General features: G+C 37.5%; 1 protein-coding gene across 3 annotated transcripts in view; it reads left to right on the plus strand.

The window, feature by feature from the left end:
• The window catches only part of LOC150100462 (integrin alpha-PS2-like), a 511813-nt gene that overhangs the window by 392764 nt on the left and 98706 nt on the right, over positions 1 to 20343 (plus strand). For all 3 annotated transcript variants that reach the window (XR_016549302.1, XM_090403279.1, XM_090403280.1), the window contains exon 24: positions 14007 to 14109. Coding sequence is in view for 2 of the 3 variants with exons in the window: in XM_090403279.1 (XP_090259405.1) it covers positions 14007 to 14109 (103 nt within the window). In the remaining variant the exon portion in view is untranslated. The remainder of the gene's footprint in view (positions 1 to 14006; positions 14110 to 20343) is intronic.

Genomic DNA, 20343 nt, shown 5'->3' on the forward strand with positions numbered 1-20343 from the left:
ACATTACCCAAGTATTGGTTTTTCAGCACAGGCCTATTCTTCCATCAAAATGGCAGTCATCTCTTGTTGGGCATGTTTATTTCATCCCTTTAACAATGTTTTAATTCTTCCCAAACATGCTGTATCGGGTTCATAAGGTAACTCTGTGCTAGTCAGGTTTAACCTCTGCATTCTCATTTTTTTAAATCAGGTCACAGTTCAGTGTTCTTACGATATGACTGTACATTATCATGTACACAGTGTACCTGTTAACTAATCAGACAATAGTTATTATATCAGAACAAAGAACTATATTTGGAAATGCCAATTACACAGATTCAAAATAATCTCTCTCCAACTCCACACAATGTTTGCATCTGTCATACAGGTGTTTGTAGGCACAGTGGAAGTCCTTCAGTCTCTGGGTCACACTGCATTGGATATCCTCAATGTTGCTGAAGTGCTCCCCTTTCAAGGCACACTTTCTTTGGGAAGGGGGAAGGGATGTTCGATCGCACAGATATACTTTGAAGCCCAGAAACTGCTTGACAGGCAGCACACAGTGTGCAGGTGCATTGTCATGTGCAGCAGAAACCAATTATTGTTGTGGAACAGTTCTTTCTTTCCTAACATTGCATGAGGGCATGCAGATGTACAGCAAAATAGCCTAGTAGTTATTCGCCTGTCATGGGCAACAATTTCCCTAGCTTTCACCACATTTTCATTTGTCCATGCAGAAGCTGACCGTCTACAGCATGGTTTATCCTCCAAGGACCCCCCCCCCTCCCTCTATAAAAATTGAAAACCAGTGAAACACCAGTGCAAGGCTCAGGTAATCATCACCGTAAACTTCTTTAAAGTCTTGGTATACTTCTGTAGCAGTCTTTCCTAATTTACAGTAAAATTTTATCACAGTTCTTTGCTCCATGACACAACTTCTGACACTCTCCATTCACACACTGTTACTTCAACAGTTGCCACATGAAAACTGCTGAGTCACCTGACTCAAACATTGCACCTGCAATTACAACACACTCTAGTGATCAAAACTATAAACATGTTTGATGTTTCACAGACAGCCCTTTGAATAAAAGTAACAATCTCATTACTTAACAGGCACACTGTGTATGCTCCTCTGAGTCATTTCTATAGAACCACACCATAGGTAATAACACAAAACTGACCAATAACATTTGGTGTTAATTTCTGATGCATTCCAAATCAGGAGAAGCACTATTATCTTTTTTTTGCCTCTTCAGGTTCTCATATTCATCTGACATATATCCAAAATCATACACATACACACTTCAGCCTGTACCCTAAAAATCAAGATAAAAGGCAACCATGCAACTGTCATCCCATTGCCCTCACCTCAGTGACGTAATGGAGAAGGTCATTAATAGCCAACTTCTTCACTACCTGGAAGCCTACCAGTTAATTAGTGATGATCATCAGTATCTGCCACATTTGCTGTACAGCAGACCTCCTAGCTAACTTTACCCACCTTAGGACACAGGCCATAGACAAGGTTGGAGACTCATGTGGTAACTTTTTTTTATATTTCCAAGACATTTATGAAGTCTAGTGTCACAGATTTCTTTCTGTGCCATGGTAGATGGCTTAGAAAGAAGAAACCATCTACCATGAAAATGGTAGATGGTTTCCTCTCATCAGATTTCTCGATCATTGCCAGAGTATGGTACTTCACAGCTCTGCAATGTATAATAAACACTTGCTTTGACCGTATATCCAAATCCACCCCACCCCACCCATATATTAAGTAGTTCTTAATATATGGGTGGGATGGGCTGGAAAATATTTTTCTAAATTTTTTTAGAAAAAAATTCTTGCCAATATTTTACCATGTTGCAGGTGTAATTTTCCTATCACATTAGTCTACTAAGCTATAACATCCTCTTCAATAACAAATTAGAATCCTTCACAGGGATGTTATAACAAGGAATACCAAGAAGCTTAAAAAATGCACGTGCAACATGGTAAGGTGTTAGCAAGAATTTCATTTCTAAAAAAATGCAGAAATGTGAATGTCATCCCCACTTTTGCCAGGATCAAAGAATCTATTAAATCTATCTCAAACCAAGTCATTCTCTCAAATGAAACCAAGTAAAGCATTCAGAGACAGATTTTATATAATCCTAGAAATTTCAAATTTAGAATCAGACCTCTCTGCTTTAATGATTGTTAATGGCATTAATTTGATTGTTAACATCTCCAAACAATCCAGAAATTCTACTTTTTATAAATAAACTCTATATATCTCAGCAATAAGTAATCTTTAACAATGGTCTCCTAATTCTAGCAAGCTTCCCCAAAATAAGTGGGTAGTTAATTTTTCTAATTGTCCACTAATGGAAGATTAACTCAATGTTCTAGCTAGAGGTTACAAATTTTCAGTTGTCCTGACATAATTTCCTCCTTTGGATTTTATGCACAATATTATTAAATGCAGTAATTTTCATCTCTCCTGTAACAACAAAAATACATTACATTACATACATTACATTTCAAGTTCCTAAAATTATTCATAATCTAAAACTGTCATCTCTAAATGTCACTTATATGGTGGCACTAGCATAGTGCATAAGTAGTAGTGGTGTTGACATGACTTATGTATATATATATTTTTTTAATTTAGTAAATATTAGTAATTTTAGTAATTATTATTGATGTATTTTACTTACTTTAGACTGTGTGTGTTTGTGAATTTAATATATGGTATCCTTCGAAAAAGTGATTTTCATGCACCTGTCCATACAAGAAAATATGTGTTAATTGTACTCAGGGCTGGGAGAGAATGGTTTATGGTGTAAAAGCGAGTGTGGAGATAGATTGTGTCAGAAATGTTTCATCTAGGAAGCAGGAGAATGTGGAAGGAGTGAACAGTAGTGGACAAAATATGAATGAAAGTATAAAAGAAGTGGCTGATGATGAAGAAACGGTGAGGCAAGAAATAGTTGCTTATATGAAGTCCTTCAGTGGAGACAAAACATGTGCAAGAGCAACTGCAGAAATGATTGGCTCATGGTATAACAGGAGGAAGAATGGAAAAAAAAAAAGTGAATGAGAAAATTGGAGAAGCTATTGTATGGAGACTTGATGAAACTTGAAGGTATTGTATGGAGACTTACTGAGAAAGTGATGAAAGCATGTTTCCTAGGTGTGAACATCAATGATGTCAGTGAAGCTGTTAGTTTGCAGAGTGGAGAAGTGACAGAATTGATTGTTTTGGCAGGCACAAATGATTTGAAAGGTAAGAAATATGCAATGCGAGAAAATATGAAAGTGTTGCTGATAGAAGCAAAAAAGAAGAGTGAGACATTAAAGATTGTGAGTCTGCTGCCTCAGTATGATAGGACTCCAATTTAAAAAAATGACCATAATTTCTAATGAATCAATAAGATTTTGCAGGAGAAATCGCATGCTATTTATAGATGTGTGGAGTGAATTTGATGATGAAAGGATTGGTATTGGTATGCATGATGATGATATACAAGGATTTGTATATCATCATCATGCATATCAAAGATTTAGGCCTAGCGTGGCCTATTCTGGCCTTAGAGTATACATCATTGAATCGTTTAAGAGGACGTCCTGGTTTTTTTTTTCTCAATGGCTTGTACTTTAAAGCTTGTTTTGGTAATCTTTCTACTTTCATTCTTTGAATGTGTTTCATCCATTTATGTTTATATTTTTAATTTTTTCTATTACTGATTCTTGGTTTAATTCTTTCATAATTTATTCGTTTCTTTTGTAATTAAATAGAGTATACTTTGCAGTTTTTCTCATAATTTGTATATGCCTGATTGAATGTTTGAATGGTTTTAGAGTTTGAATTTTTTGGCAAGAGTGTTGTTCAGAAGTGCAAAATCTGGGAAAGTAGAAGTATTGGAAGGGATGGTGCAGTCAAATGTGGGTTCAGCCACCCATGGAACAAATCAGTGCATGAATGGAAATGATTATGCAATAACAAATGTAGTTTCACAGGTTTCATATCTGAAGGGGTTGGTAATGACATTATGCAAAGGTAACTTTGAGCTCAAGTGGATGTTGAAATGCATATATGTGAATACCAGAAGTATCAGAAATAAAGGAGAGGAGGTTTTGGCATTAATCAGGTCAACTTGACCAAAAATTATATTCATCAGTGCGACCTGGTTGTCAGAAAAATGATATAACTACAGGGATATAATGTAAAGGATGTTGCATTTTCAGGGAAGATATAGGGAATAGGACTGGAGGTGGGGTATTGCTGATGATAGCTGAAGAACTTCAATCAACACAAATAGAAGTTAAGGATTTTAGGTCTGGAAAAGATAGTCCAAAAGTCTGGAAACGATAGGACAAAATATTATTATTATTATTATTCAGGCTTCCTTGGAGTCAAAAGACTCATCATGGGAGGTCCTTCCTAAGAAACACAAAGTCTATCAAGACTCATCGAGGGGAGGTCCCACCCCCCAGGAAACACAGAGTCTATCATACCACTCCTTAAACTCATTGACCGTTCTCGCTCTCACCAATCCATCAGGCAATGCATTCCATGGTTCAACTCCCCCTCCATGCAAAGAAACTACTCCTCACTCTCTTGCTCACAGTTTCCTTTCGTAATTTCCAGGGATGGCCTCTTGTCATCACTCCTTCCCGCTGTTCAACCAAGCGAAAGAACCCCCCCAGTGTCAACCCTGTAACCACCTCTCAACAGTTTAAAAGTCTCAATCATATCACCTCTCCTCCTTCTATCCACCAAACTGCAGTCCACATCCCTCAGCCAATCCTCATAACTATCATTGTACGTTCCTGAAACCATCTTTGTTATCTGCCTTTGTACCCTTTCCACAGTTAATTTATCATCTTCAAATCCTGGAGACCAAATCTGAGAACAATAGTCCAAGTGTGGTCTGATCATGGTCTTATACAACAGAATAATAACTGTTTTATCTCTGCAGGTCAGCATCCTTCTCATTATTACAGCAATCCTCTGTGTTACCTTCACCACCTTTGCAATATGTCCCCTAAATATCAGGTTTCTAACAATCATCAATTCCAGATCTCTTGTCTTCCCTACTTCCTCCAGTATAACTCCTCCCATAGCGTATGCAGTGTCCCATTGATGTTTCCCAAACCTCAAGACCTTACATTTTGCTGCATTAAACTGAAACCCCCATTCATTTGCCCATCTATGTAGCTTATTCAAATCCTCTTGCAGGGCTACCACATCTACACTATTACTAATCCTTCCCAGCTTCGCATCATCCGCAAACAGCTGAATATCCCCTTGCAATCCACTGGCAATGTCATTAATATAAAGGTTAAACAATATAGGTCCTAGTACTGAGCCCTGTGGGACCCCACTTGTAACCCTCTGCCTCCTTGAAACTGCTCCACCCTACACAACTCTCTGATACCTATCAGACAGCCATTCCTGAATCCAGTTGACAAATCTGACATCCAGACCCATGTGCTGCAACTTAAATATCAGCTTATAATGTGGCACCCTGTCAAATGCCTTTGCTAAGTCTAAGAAAATTGTAGTAGATGCCTTTTCCTCATCTAATGTTCTTGTAACTTTATTATAAAAGGCTAGCATATTGCTAAAACAAGAGCACCCATTCACAAATCCATGTTGACTCTCACAGATAACATTACCCTCATCTGCCCAATGCTGTATATGGTCCTTCACTACTTTCTCCAAGATCTTACTAACTACTGATGACACACAAACTGGCCTATAATTAGACACTTCCAGTCTGCTACCGCCCTTATGCAATGGCACTATCTTACCTTCCTTCCATTCCATGAGCACCTTTCCCGCAGCCAGACTTTCATTGAAGAGCCAGGTCAAAGGCACTGTCAGTTCCCTAGCACATTCTCTCAAAACTCATGGTGAAATACCATCCAGTCCCACAGCTTTACTGACATCCAGAGTACTTGGTATTTGAAACACACTCTCCTCCTGTACCTCTAAACCTCGAACCTGCCCAATCCTTCTAGCATTAAAACTGACTCCTCCAGAATGAAATACTCCAATAAAGTGTTCATTGAAAAATTCCACTATGTCCTCTGCATCAGTCACTCTATTCCCATTTTTATCCCACAATATCATTCTTCCACAGTCATTTCTCCTCCTACTGGCCACATATCTAAAAAATTCCCTAGGATTTTCTTTGGATCTTAGGACCAATCTCCTCTCATATTCCAGTTTCGTCTTCCTTACCATACTAGTCACTCTTCTGGCCTGTGTCTTATACTCTTCATGCATCTTCTCGTCACCTGTCTCCTTATAACTCTTCCATAGCCTCTTTTTCACATGCGATTCCTGTTTAATATTATTTGTCATCCATTTTACTCCAAATTGTGTCCTCTTGTTCACTCGTGGTATACAACTTACCATTGCTGCTAACAAATATTCTTTCATAATTTCCCACGCATTAATGATATCCCGGCCTACCAATTCCTCCCTCCATGAAACTTCCCCAAGTTGGCATCTTAGACTATTATAATCACCTGCTTTATAATTCCACATACGTTCCCGTCTCTTTAATACTCCTGCATGTCTGTTCATTTTCCAAGTCAAAACCATATGGTCACTCTCTCCAACTGGTGGGAGAGATGTCATCTCATTTATTATCAACTCTTCTGATGCTATAACCAAATCCAAAACTCTTGAACCTCTTGTTCCCTCTATTACATGTTGCCTAAGACATTTGTCCCTGAAGAATTCTAGAAATTCCATTCCATTATTGCTACATGCATCTTCCTCTCCCCAATTTATACTACTGTAGTTAAAATCTCCCATAACAATCATTCTTCTGGCACTTGCCAAACTCAACTGTCTAAACATTTCCTGGTCCCCACCCTCTGTGCTCCTGGGTGTGTAGCAACACCCCACTAAATATCCTGTCTTGCCCACCTCCACCTCACACCATATGCTTTCAAAATCATTAGTGCCACTGCCTTCCAAAGTCTCCACTCTTAGAGGACATAAGTCATCACTTATCATAAGCAGTACTCTGCCACCACGCTTTCCCTTCATATCCTGCCGAAAAATGCTGCACCCAACGACTTCTATTCCTGTTATTATATCCTCTTCTGTCAACCACGTCTCAGTGATCCCAATAATTTTTGGCCAGGCTGATGCTATCTGCGCCACCAATTTCTCTCCCTTATTCCCGATACTCCTGGAATTAGTATAAAGCATATAAATGCTGTTGTTTCTATACCCAGCATTATCCCCTCTAGACTCCACTGGGCTCAGTGTTAGCTGATTTCATCCCCCTTCTGCCAAGTACTCATTCCCACAAGAGGCCACTCCTGCTACCATCCTCCCTAGGACACACTGACTTGTTCAAAACAGCAATCTCTCCAGATGCCTACGTCCTTCCTCATTCAAATGTAAGCAGTCTCTTGCATACTATTCCTCTCTGTCCTCAAATGCACTCCAAGTATCCACATATTCCGGTCCTCTCTTTTCACACATTCTAGCTATTATGTCATTCAGTATTGCTGCTCTTCTGCTCAGCTCGTCATTATCATACCTAGGCAACACACATGCTATCTTTCCTCTCTGTGTCTTCTTTCCTACCACCTCAAGCAAGAATCTCATATCTCTCGCTGCCCTATTTACACCACCACTCAAGTCATTTGTTCCCACCATCACAATTATCTCATCCAGCCTTTCACCTCTCTTAACTGCCAAAGCCACATTGTTGGTTATTGCTATAGACAAAGGATCCACAGGAAGATGTGGATGTCATGCGTTGGCAGATTAGCACAATGAGTGCAGACTAAACAATTATTATGGGGACTGAAAGAGGGCATACAAAAGAGGAAGTGGAATTTATACAGTTAAGGGATAATTACCTGAAGCAGCATGTCATTGGGGACCAGGGATTTGAGAGTGCTGGATCTGGTAATAGCATCAATAGATGTATCCATAATCTAGGTAGACGCTCTTCCTTCAATGATGAAAAGTAACCCTACAGTCTTGTTTTGAGAGATTGCAAAACTTGGAATTCTGACAAGAAAGGGTTTATGTTGAGCTGTAGAGCTGGTAATTATGGCATAGGAAAGAATGTCTGTAGTGCATGGGAAGTGGTCAAAGTTGTTTGAGAGAGGCAGTATCAGATTGCATGCCCATGGTCAGGAAGATAAACCAAATGGGGATTAAGTGGATGAGTACAGATATAAAACAAGAGCTGCAAAAAAAAAGATAACATCAAGAAAAATGTGGTCAGTATATTGATTGGCCAAAGTTTATACCTCTTTCTTTGCCATATCCCTCTTCATCGATGTTCATGAAGTTAATTCTAATATAAATGATGTGCACCACTTAAGTCATCCAAATACTGAGGTTCCTGTAAGAATACTATTCTTAGAGGAACACAGTTGATGCTGTTGGGGTTGTAATGCATAATTATTCAAAGCGTCCAGATCTTCCATAACTGGTGTCTTAATCTCCTTGCTGTTCTTCACTGGGCAAGTACATAACCTTGTGAACTTAAGCGCTATCAAAACTCCATCCTGTCTTATTTCTTGCTTCACTTCCACTTATCCATGATTAATACATACATCTCCAAACACAATCAGACATTCTTCAAAGACTGACTTTCACCTCTAGATTTTATTATCATCATCTAAGATTTCCTGGGAGTCAAGCACTTATTGAGGGAGGCCATACTGTCATACCGTCTCTTAAACCACTCGCACGACTTCAACAGGTAGGTAAACTGTTCTACTCACTCACTCACTCACTATTCAGTGAGAGAAAATTCCAGCTCTTACCCCTTTCTTAACTGCACACAAACATCTTCCATGGATGCTCTCATGTTCTCTCCCCATTTTCCATATAATGAAAAAATTTCATACGATATCCTGTACAACAATCTGTACTAGTAATCTGTATTCAATAATTCTTATATCTGCTGCCATCTTTGTTACTCTTCTTTGCACTCTTTCTATTTATCCCCCTCCCCCCACAAACAGGAGACCAAATCTGTGCACAGTATTCTAGATGGGGATTGTATCAAAGCCTTGTAAAGAGACAAAATGACTTCCTCATCCTTACATGTCAATGTTTGTTTCAATAGTTGTATTTGTTTGAGTTGTATATGCAGTTTTTGCTATGTGATCATTGAATTTCAGTTTCTTATCCATCATAACTCCAAGATTCCTGGCCTATCTCATCAGCTTCTTGTAGCATAACCCTGCCAATATAACATGCTGTTGGAAATCGAATCACACAAAAGAGCATATCTTTGCACTTACTACATTGAATAGACAGCCATTATCATTTACCCACTGGTCAGCCTATTCAAATCGTTCTGTAAGTGTTGGATATCATAGTGTCCTTGATAGCTCTGCCTATCTTTGCATCATCATCAGCAAACAATTGAATATCTCCTATTATATCCTTCTCAATATCATTAATGTAAAGATTGAACAATAATGGTCTTATAACTGATTCCTTGGATACACCACTGGTCAGCTTAAATCTAGCACTTTCACACTTACCATATGTCACTTTCTGATACTTGTCTGTAACCCATCCACCTATCCAAATCAAGAGTTTTATTTTGATCCTATCTCCAGTTTCTGCAACAGCCTTTCATGTGGTATCCTACGGAATGATGGCCTATGAAATGCCTTTTAAGGCATTTCATAGGCCATCACTATCATAGTATATTCATTCTTTTCATACAACTGGGCTATAAGATTGTTATAAAATATGAGAAAATTGCTGAAACATGACCTCCCTTTAGTAAACCCATGCTGTTTTTGCAAAGTACAGCTTGTCTGTCAACTTGTTTCTATATGCGAGTTTTTATGAATTTCTCTAAATTCTTCACCACTACTTACTCCATAGATACTGATTGGTCAGTAGTTAGACACATCAGATTTCTTATGACCCTTGTACAAGGGAACTATCAAACATTCTTCATATTCCTCTGATATCTTAGCTGAGACTCAAACATTTCAATGGCCTAGCTATTTTGGCTGCAATTCCTTTAGCATACTTGCTGATATCTCATCTATCCCTCTTGCTGAATTCTTATCCAGGTTATGCAATTGCTCTTCAACCTCATTTTCATGCACTTTTTGTTTTATCTCTTCATCCAATGTAGTAGTAGCACTGTACGCTATGTTACATATACTTGTTTGATAGATCTTGGCAAAGTGAGCACTCATTTGAAAAATTTGATCAGCTTCTGACACAAGGGTACCCTCCATATTCAATAAAGTTATTCTTCCACATTAATTATTTCTTTTACTTGTGACATAACAATAAACTTCTTTTGGATTGCATTTAGGCTGTACAGCCAATCCAGGATGCAAAACAAATTAGAGGTGGCAAGGTTTTTTCCCCTCTAAGTCAGGTTTTCATCCAATGTTTTAGACTGACTAGCCAGAATACATGCAATTTATAGAGACACACTAGTCTTATAGCCTTATTTGCTTTTGCCATAATTTCAAATTGCAACATCCAGTTTCCTTTTCTCTTTTCCAGCAATCAGAGGATTCCAATCTGAAATCTGCCCCTTTTGATCTTCTACTGTTTCTACTCTTCCTCAAGTTCTGAAAATCATTCTGATTATCTGTGAAACTTGATTTCATACAATCAAAATTCCCTAACAGCAAAATCATCTTCCACGATGACTTCAATGTCTACAATTCTAACTGGCTTCCTTTTTCAAATTCCACTGACCTAGCTAGAAGAGAAACAGATATTTGCCATAAGTAACAATTTAAAACAAATCATTCATCTTCCAACCAGGATCCTTGACAATCCTTTCTACACACCAAACACTCTGGATGTGTTCTCTTTCCAGGTCCACAGTTGATGTGACTGCTCCTCTTGGTAATTCAGATCACAATCTCATTTGGAACATCCTCATCTCAGGCATTCACAGCCCTTGTAGTCATAGATCTTTCTGCTTGGCATTACAACAGTTCCAAGTAGGAAGATCCATGACTTCTAATCTTTTCCATGGTCAGACTGTTGTTTCTGTTCTTCAAATCCAGATACTTGTTGTGATCTTTTTTACAGAAATTATCCATGTAGAAATGGAGGTTTTATTCTTCACTCTTTTCAAAATTCCCACCCTATATCCAATCAATTTTCTAAAAAAATGTGCAAGGATAGTTGAAGAAAAGAAAACCACTTATCAGAAGCAACTTGAGACAAAAACCCCAGCTTCATTCACAACCTACACTGAAACCCACAATACTAGCAAAACCATCATCAAAAAAAAAAAAAAAAAAAAGCTGTCGGACTTTGATAGGACTAAATATGGAAAACTCACCAAATGTGCCAAGTTGTGCCTTCTGATCCCTCGTTTTGTTCATCTGTGCTTGCATCTCTCTCTTTCTCATTGCAACATCACTAAAGCTAGGACTGACCTCAGGCATGACTCTTCTTATCCAACACCTGCATATATTATTATTATTATTTAGACCTCCATAGAGTTTAAAAGAGACTCATCGTAGGAGGTCCTTCTTAGGAAAAACAAAGTCTATCATACCACTCCTTGAACTCATTGACCGTTCTTGCTCTCACCACTCTCTCAGGCAATGAATTCCACAGTTCAACCACCCTCGTGCTCACAGCTTCCTTTTGTAACTTCCAGGGATGGCCCCTTGTCATTACTCCTTCCTGCTGTTCCACCAAGCAAAAAACTCCCCAATGTCCACCCTGTAACTGCCTCTCAACAGTTTAAAAAGTCTCGATCATATCACCTCTCCTTCTTCTATTCACCAAACTCTGCAGTCCACATTCCCTCAGCTGATCCTCATAACTGACGTACAGTCCTGAAACCATCTTTGTTATCTGCCTCTGTACCCTTTCCACAGTTAACTTATCCCTTTCAAATCCTGGGGACCAAATTTGAGAACAATAGTCTAAGTGTGGTCTGATCAGAGTCTCTGGGTTACCTTCACCATCTTTGAAATTATTATTATTAGACACCTCCAGGGATTCCACAGACTCATCGAGGGAGAGTGTGTGCCAACAGCATCGAACAATTGGTCCCCTTTCACCTACTAACTGCGCTCAAACTTTCTTAACTTTTTGTGAGCCATTAGTAGTAGAGGCTCTACCAATTGACCAACCTTTGCTCCCTGAATTTCAGTTTTCTATCAGTCATCATCCCCCAATCTCTTGTCTCCCCTACTTCTTCTAGTATAGCTCCTCCAATTGAATATGCAGCCTACTATCGATGGATCCCAAACTTCAAGACTTTACATTTTGCTGCATTAAACCAATATCCCTATTCATTTGCCCATCTGTCTAGTATATTCAAATCCTGTTTCAGGGCTGCCACATCTGCACTAATTACTGATAACCCTTTCCAGCTTCACATCATCCACAAACAACTGAATATCCCCTTGCAATCCATTGACAATGTCATTATATAAAGGTTGAACAATAGTCCTAGTACTGAGCCCTGGGGAATCCCACCACTTGTAACCTTTTGCTTCCTTGATATTGCCCCACCATACACAACTCTCTGATACCTATCAGAGAGCCAATCCTGAATCCAGTTGACTTACCTGACATTTAAACCCATGTGCTGCAACTTAAATATCAGCTTATCATGTGGCACCTGTCAAATGCTTTTGCAAAATCTAAAAAAATAGCAGTATATGCCTTTCCCTCATCAACTGCTCTTATCACTTTATTATAAAAGGCAATCATATTTGAATACTAAAGCATGAGCACCCCTTAACAAATCCATGTTGATTCTCACAGATAACATCATCCTCATCTGCCCAACACTGTATATAGTCCCTCACTAATTTCTCCAAGACCTTAACAACTACTGATCACACAAACTGGCCTATAATTAGACACTTCCAGTCTGCTACCACCCTTGTGCAATGACACTATTTTATCTTTCTTCCATTCTTTGGGGGCTTTTCCTGCAGCCAGACTTTTATTGAAGAGCCAGGTCAATGGAGCTGTCAGTTCTTTAGCACATTCTCTCAAAGCCCATGGTGAAATACCATCTAGTCCCACAGCTTTACTGACATCCAGAGTACGCAGTATTTGGAACACACAATTATATATGATGGAGACAGATCACCTCCTTCTTTACCTTGAAAAATCTTGAACAATCTAGATACTAAAAAGGCTTCTACTCCAGATGGAATCCCACCTGTTGTGCTCAAGAGATGTGTTCCTGAACTAACATCTGTTCTTTATTATCTATACACTATATAATATTCAGTTGGCATCCACCATGCCTGGAAGAAAGTTCACATATATCCAGTTCAGGAAAAAAAAAAGTGAAAAAAAATAAGTGTCCACCATCTAATTATCCTTCAGCTTGGAAAGTATCCCATATTCCAGTCTCTTTCTAAGAACAACAAATATTCAATTCCATTCTCATGAAAGAATGGAATGGAACTGATTGATCCATTCCATTCCCATGAAAGAAAGGTAAGATAATATTTACATTGTAAATACTGAATGATATTTACAGAGGTTTTCAACAGTCCAGATATCAATTTTTAGTCCCTTTATATTGTTTTAATTCTCTTCTTAAAATAGTAACAATTCTTTAAGAATAATTAAAATAATATAAAAAGGGACAAGAAAATATATACAGGAAACTTCACCATGATGTGGTGAGTGGCAGTGATCAAGAACTGTGAATGTTGTTTTCAAGTTGTGGTTTAATAGGCATTATGGCATTAAGGATGAGCCCCTCCCATGATGAGTCAGAATTTTGATTCTATGAAGAAATTTTTAATAATAATTTCTTTGTTAAGGATAACAGAATTTCATATTGCTTTGCCTTTACATATTCAAAATGCATTCTTCATTAAAATTATTCACTAGAGAGTTTTAGTTCAACTTTTATAATATTGTTGCAAAATAAATAACAAATAAATTATAAATGTTATATATACTGAATGCTAAGATAAAAGTACTGTATAAAAAAGTCATAAATAAAATATATAATATAATCATAAATGAAATATGTAATTAACTTTTTTCCCCCCCTCAGAAAGTCTGAGCCACAAACAGTAACTTACAATACATCGGAAACATATCCCCATCAAAAACTAAATGAAGCAGATGTTGGACCAGAAGTTCACCATATATATGCAGTATGTTTGATTATATGTATGTTTGATTTATACATGTATAAAGGATATTCAATTTAGAGTCCTGAAATATTGTTTTTCATTTATTTAGGAGTACTTCATTATTTACATAGTAAAGATCCAAGTTGATATTTACTATTTTAATATCAGGTTTAATGCCAATTTTCCTTCATAATGTGATCCATATTGATGATGCATAATAGAAGATATAGTGTGCCTCCTTGTATTACACCTGATTTGTTATCAAATGATTTTTTGTTTCTCCTTCAGTTATGACTTACAATTCATATAACAGACTGTGTATTGATCTTTATAATGTCTTCTGTAATATAATAGTATTTTGAACAGCTTTTCTGTTGGCAACTTGTCGCATGCCTTTTCCAGATCAACAAAACTTAGAGAGATTTCTCAACTATCATCATGAAATTCCTGATATGTGCCCTTAGAAGGTATATGGGATATTGTGATATAAAGCAATGTATATAAAACAGTGTAAACACTGTTTTATATACAGCAGTTAGTGATTTGACTGATTTATGTCTTATTCCATATATAAAATTATTCAATTGATTTCCTACTATACTACTTTTGGTAATTCTGTTGTCTAATTACATATATAATTTGCATCTTTACTAAAAATTATACCTAAATAGCTTAAATATTTTACTTGTTCTATAAGTTCTCCATTCAGGATGTGGTTGATGAAAAGCATTTTCAGTCTTTGTCTTATTATTCCTGACCTTCTTACCAAATTTGTTACAGCAGATATTCGATTTAGTTATGGAATCCTGCAGACTTACACTAGATTTATTTAAGAGTATAATATCATCTGCATAAAGCAAAGACAGCTGAGTTGAATATCTCCAATTTTGATATATGGCCTAATGAGAATTTCCTTCCTAATGTGATCCATATAGATGATGAATAACAGTGAAGATAATGGGCACCCTTTCTCACACCTGATAAATCCATGCAGATAATCTCCACTGATTAATATCAAAAACCAACTTATTCAAGTTTATTCAATTCTAGTTACTGACTGAACTCAATTGTAGACTACATGCTGCTGAATGTAATGTACCATTTGCACTGTATAATTGTAGCTTTTTAAACCGCTTTTCTTTTGGTACAATGTCATCCCTTTTCCAGATCTACAAAAGTTAAATTCAGATCCTTCTTAGATGCCCTAGATTTCCCAACTGTTTGTCTTAAAGTGAAAATCTGATCCTGATAGCCTATTCTCAAGTATGCATAAATCTTACCTGGAGCACTCAGTAATGAAACATCTGCAGCTCTTATACTGTTTTATTTCCCTTTTTTTTTTTTATAGATGGGTACTTATGAGTACTCTACTCCATTTACCTGGAATTCGACCCTATGATCAAGCCTTCTGAATTATGCAGAGCAGCCATTGTAAAAATTTATACCTCCTTATTTCAGCATTTCTAGGTTTTTCCAGCTGCCTTTCCACATATCAGGTTTTGGATTACTTTATCTACCTCATGTATTGATATGTCGCCGTAGCACGTGACGGTGAATTTGAGCTCTGCAGAAGAAAGTGATTTTTAATCGGTGAATAGTCTGTTTTTCCCCCCGTTTTTCTACGTTTTTGAGGTGCTAAATTGTTTCTCTGAATACGAGTGTACATCAGTGGTTGTTTTTTGGAAGTTAGTTGCTGTCGCGATATAATATATTTTGGTTGCCATCGGAATCGAATGCATAACGGTGGAAGACAAAACGAAGCTAAGTTTTCATTACTGTATTTAGTTATATTTCATTTTATTTTATATTTAGTGTACTTAAATGTTTTGTTTTGCTTGTAATTGTTTGTACTTTTTTTTTCTTATTTATTTAACGGAATTTATTAATTGAATAATTATTAAAGATTACACTACTCAGCAGTAAGGAATGATGGCGGATTCAGCTGCAGTCACAAGTGGTGTATCACCAAGTCCTCCACCATTTAAGAACTCTATTATAAGCAATATCATAAGGGACTTTGTGGCATGCAGTACTTGCGGCATGTATGCATCTTGGGAATTGGATATGTGGCTTGTGAAAGAGAGTGGAGAGCGTATGTGCGCAAAATGCAGGCAGTTGAGGAAATAAGTGCATTAGAAATATCAATATCCGACCTTGTTGCTCCAGGAACGGGGAATGAATGTAGGAAGACAAGTAGTGTGATACGAGAGATTGAAAAAAATATATATGAATGAGAAAATAATAGTTGATAGTGTGGAAGGTGTGAGTGACTGTGAAAGTTTAGGAGATGGTTTTGTTTGGAAGAGTGAATTTAGATTAAGAGTGACTGACCTGCAGAGGGAGATAGATGAGCTGAAAGAGGAGGTGGAATGTCTTGTGAATGAGAGCAGAAGTATGAAAAATAAGATTAGGAGAATGGAAGAGATAAATGCAAGGCGAATCAGAGTAAGGGAGAGAGAGAATTTTGGGAGTGTTAGAAGAGGAGAGAAAGGGAATGAGAGACATGTATGGGAGTGCTAGAAGAGGAGAGAATGGAAACAGTGGTAGGAAAGAGAGGTATGGGAATGCTAGAAGAGAGAATAGCAGTAGAGGAGAGGGAATGGTAAGAGGTATAATGTATGGCGACTCAATGATCCATGGTGTTCAAGATAGGATGTGTGAGGAGTGTTTGCCAGGAGGAACAATAGAAAGGGTGGCTATGGCAATTTGAATGAGGAAGGACGTAGGCATCTGGAGAGATTGCTGTTCTGAACGAGTCAGTGTGTCCCAGGGAGGATGATAGCAGGGGTAGCCTCTTGTGGGAATGGATACTTGGGAGAAGGGAGACGACATCAGCTAACACTGAGCCCAGTGGAGTCTAAAGAGGATAATGCTTGGTATAGAAACAATGGTATTTATATGCTTTATAGTAATGCCAGGAGTATCGGGAATAAGGGAGAGGAATTGGTGGTGCAGATAGCATCAGCCTGGCCAAAAATTATTGGGATCACTGAGACATGGTTGACAGAAGAGGATATAATAACAGGAATAGAAGTCGCTGGGTGCAGCATTTTTCGTCAGGATAGGAGGGGAAAGTGTGGTGGTGGGGTACTGCTTATGATAAGTGATGACCTATGTCCTCTAAAGAGTGGAGGCTTTGGAAGGCAGTTAGACAAATGATTTTGAGAGAATATGGTGTGAGGTAGAGGTGGGCAAGACAGGATATTTAATGGGATGTTGCTACAGACCCAGGAGCACAGAGGATGGGGACCAGGAGATGCTTAGACAGTTAAGTTTGGCAAGTGCAAGAAGAATGATTGTTATGGGAGATTTAACTACAGTAGTATAAATTGGAGAGAGGAAGATGCATGTAGCAATAATGGAATGGAATTTCTAGAATACTTCAGGGACAGATGTCTTAGGCAACTTGTAACAGAGGGAACAAGAGGTTCAAGAGTTTTGGATTTGGTTATAGCATCAGAAGAGTTGATAATAACTGTGATGACATCTCTCCCACCAGTTGGAGAGAGTGACCATATGATTTTGAATTGGAAAATGAATAGACATGCAGGAGTATCAAAGAGACGGGAACTTATGTGGAATTATAAAGCAGGTGATTATAATAGTCTTAGACGTCAACTTCGGGAAGTTTCATGGAGGGAGGAATTGGTAGGCCGGGATATCATTAATGCATGGGAAATTGTGAAAGAATATTTGTTAGCAGCAATGGTCAGTTGTATTCCTCTTCTTCACTTGTGGTATACAACTTACCATTTGGTGCCCAGGGAATGGAAGGAAGGTAAGATAGTGCCATTGCATAAGGGTGGTAACAGACTGGAAGTGTCTAATTATAGGCCAGTTTGTGTCATCAGTAGTTGTTAAGATCTTAGAGAAAGTAGTGTGGGACTGTATACAGCATTGGGCAGATGAGGGTAATGTTATCTGTGAGCGTCAACATGGATTTGTGAATGGGTGCTCTTGTTTTAGCAATATGCTAGCCTTTTATAATAAAGTTACAAGAACATTAGATGAGGAAAAGGCATCTACTACAATTTTCTTAGACTTAGCAAAGGCATTTGACAGGGTGCCACATGATAAGCTGATATTTAAGTTGCAGCACATGGGTCTGGATGTCAGATTTGTCAACTGGATTCAGGATTGGCTGTCTGATAGGTATCAGAGAGTTGTGTAGGGTGGAGCGGTTTCAAGGAGGCAGAGGGTTACAAATGGGGTCCCACAGGGATCAGTGGTTTGACAGTTTCTCTGTCAGAGCTCATGCTGCAGTCTTGCTAAAAACTTTCAATATGCTTTCTTCTTTTCTATTAATTGCCTCTAGAACTACCTAAGTTCACAATGAAGTTTTGATTTTTCTGTCCATGCAGACAACATCACTTGCTGCTTGGGCTCAATCATCAATCAGTGTTTTCTTCAGAGTCTGCCACTGAGTCTCCGAGGCTTGGTTCTTGTTTTAAATGCTTACATTTTTTCTTGAATCACATTTGCATATTTGAGAACAACTATTGGCTTGGCTGCCTTACACCACCAAAAATCTGGTAGACTATTATTATGAGACTCCAGCTATCAAGATCCTCGCTGCATCTGCAGAGGAGGCTAGTTTGGATTCTAAGGATATGCCATTTAGTACTTCTTTTGGGTATCTGCATGTGTGCAATTTTTGTTATACATGCATGCATATTTTATCTTTATGTCTCTGAAGATATCTTGGTGAAAGTTTTTCTTTCATATACATCTGTTTTTTTCCCCTATTCTAATAAACTAAATCATGAATCACTTTTAGATAAGTCTGTATTTTGCAGATTGTTTTAGAGCAGTGTTTCTCAACATGTGGTACGCATACCCCTGGGGGTACACGAAAGGTCATTAGGGGGTATGTGGCAATTTTCAGCTATGCATAATTAAAGGAGTCATTATATTTTTCAACAAACAGTGCAATTAGAGACAACCGGGATAAAAACGGAACTAACTAATGAATCACATCCCCCCCCCTTCCAACAGAAACTGCTGTATAGACCAAGCAAAAGCATATGTTGCCGGGCGGAATATGGGTTTGCTTGATACCACCCTGTCATTAATGTGTAAAAACTCTAAGAAATATATAGTGAATATGTTTCAGATATTATGAAATTCAGTTGAAGGGAATTAGCATTTCAACTCAACTGTTGAAATGCTAATTTGTCTTTGGTTCGCGTGATCTTTTGTTAATACTGCAGCAATCATATCAGTTCTTCGCTGCTCTACGTATCTCAGGTTTTGTAAATTACTGGTAATTTTTGCTTGAAATAATGGTAAAGAAGATGACGCTATTTGGGTAGATGACTTTGACAATGCACACAAAGAAACTGTTCTCGATGCCAAAAGTAGTGATAGTGACTAGGGGTTTCTTGGTAAGTTGCACCATTTTCAGTTTTTTTCTGAAAACTTTAGTTTCTGAAAATCACCGCATATATCTCGCAACAAGATTTTTTAGCTTTAATTTCGAGAAGAAAGAGTTATATTCGAATAAATACAGTAGTTTTTTGTCACTTTCAAATTCTTGCGTATGGATCATTGGTTAAAGATTGGATTTATAAAACCCCAAAAAGAGAGCAATATAGCAAATACAAGTAGCTGTAAGCAACAAGAAAATGTTGATATTGCATCTGGATCAAATGAAATTGATAAGAGTGTGTCATCTGACATCTCTAGAGAACCAACTAAGAAGAGGATGAAAACTCTTTGTAAGTATGATATGAATTACTTGAAATGTGGATTTTCATGGATGGGAAATGAAGAGGAACCTATTCCAAATTTTGTTCTATTAAAAATGAATCATATTTTTTGTTTACATGAACATATAAATTCAAATAAAATAGATATTTAATTTTTAATTAATATTTTAAATTAATTTATTCATTTTGAATTAATTAATTTATTTTTAATTAATTAATTAGGAGGTACTTGGTAATAATGAAAATTTAAGAAGGGGGTACGTAGATATCTGAAGTTTGAGAAACACTGTTTTAGAGAGATTGGTTAGGAGTGGAATACAGGACTGAGATGATAGATATAAGAACCTCTGTTAGGGTTTTTTAAATGGACAAGTGGCTTACCTTACCCATTTGCTGCATTTTATGATGGTATAATGGATGTACTAGTTAAGAGTGATACATATAGTCATATTTTTGGACTTGGAAAATGCATTGTTACAATTTCACATTGTAATGTCGGTGTAGAAGTTTAGGGAGATGTGATGACTAATATGATGAGCAGATCAGG

Source organism: Typopeltis vanoorti, chromosome 13 (genome assembly GCF_054136105.1).
Source record: "Typopeltis vanoorti isolate ZY-2024b chromosome 13, IOZ_Tvanoo_1.0, whole genome shotgun sequence".
Lineage (NCBI taxonomy): Eukaryota > Metazoa > Arthropoda > Arachnida > Uropygi > Thelyphonidae > Typopeltis > Typopeltis vanoorti.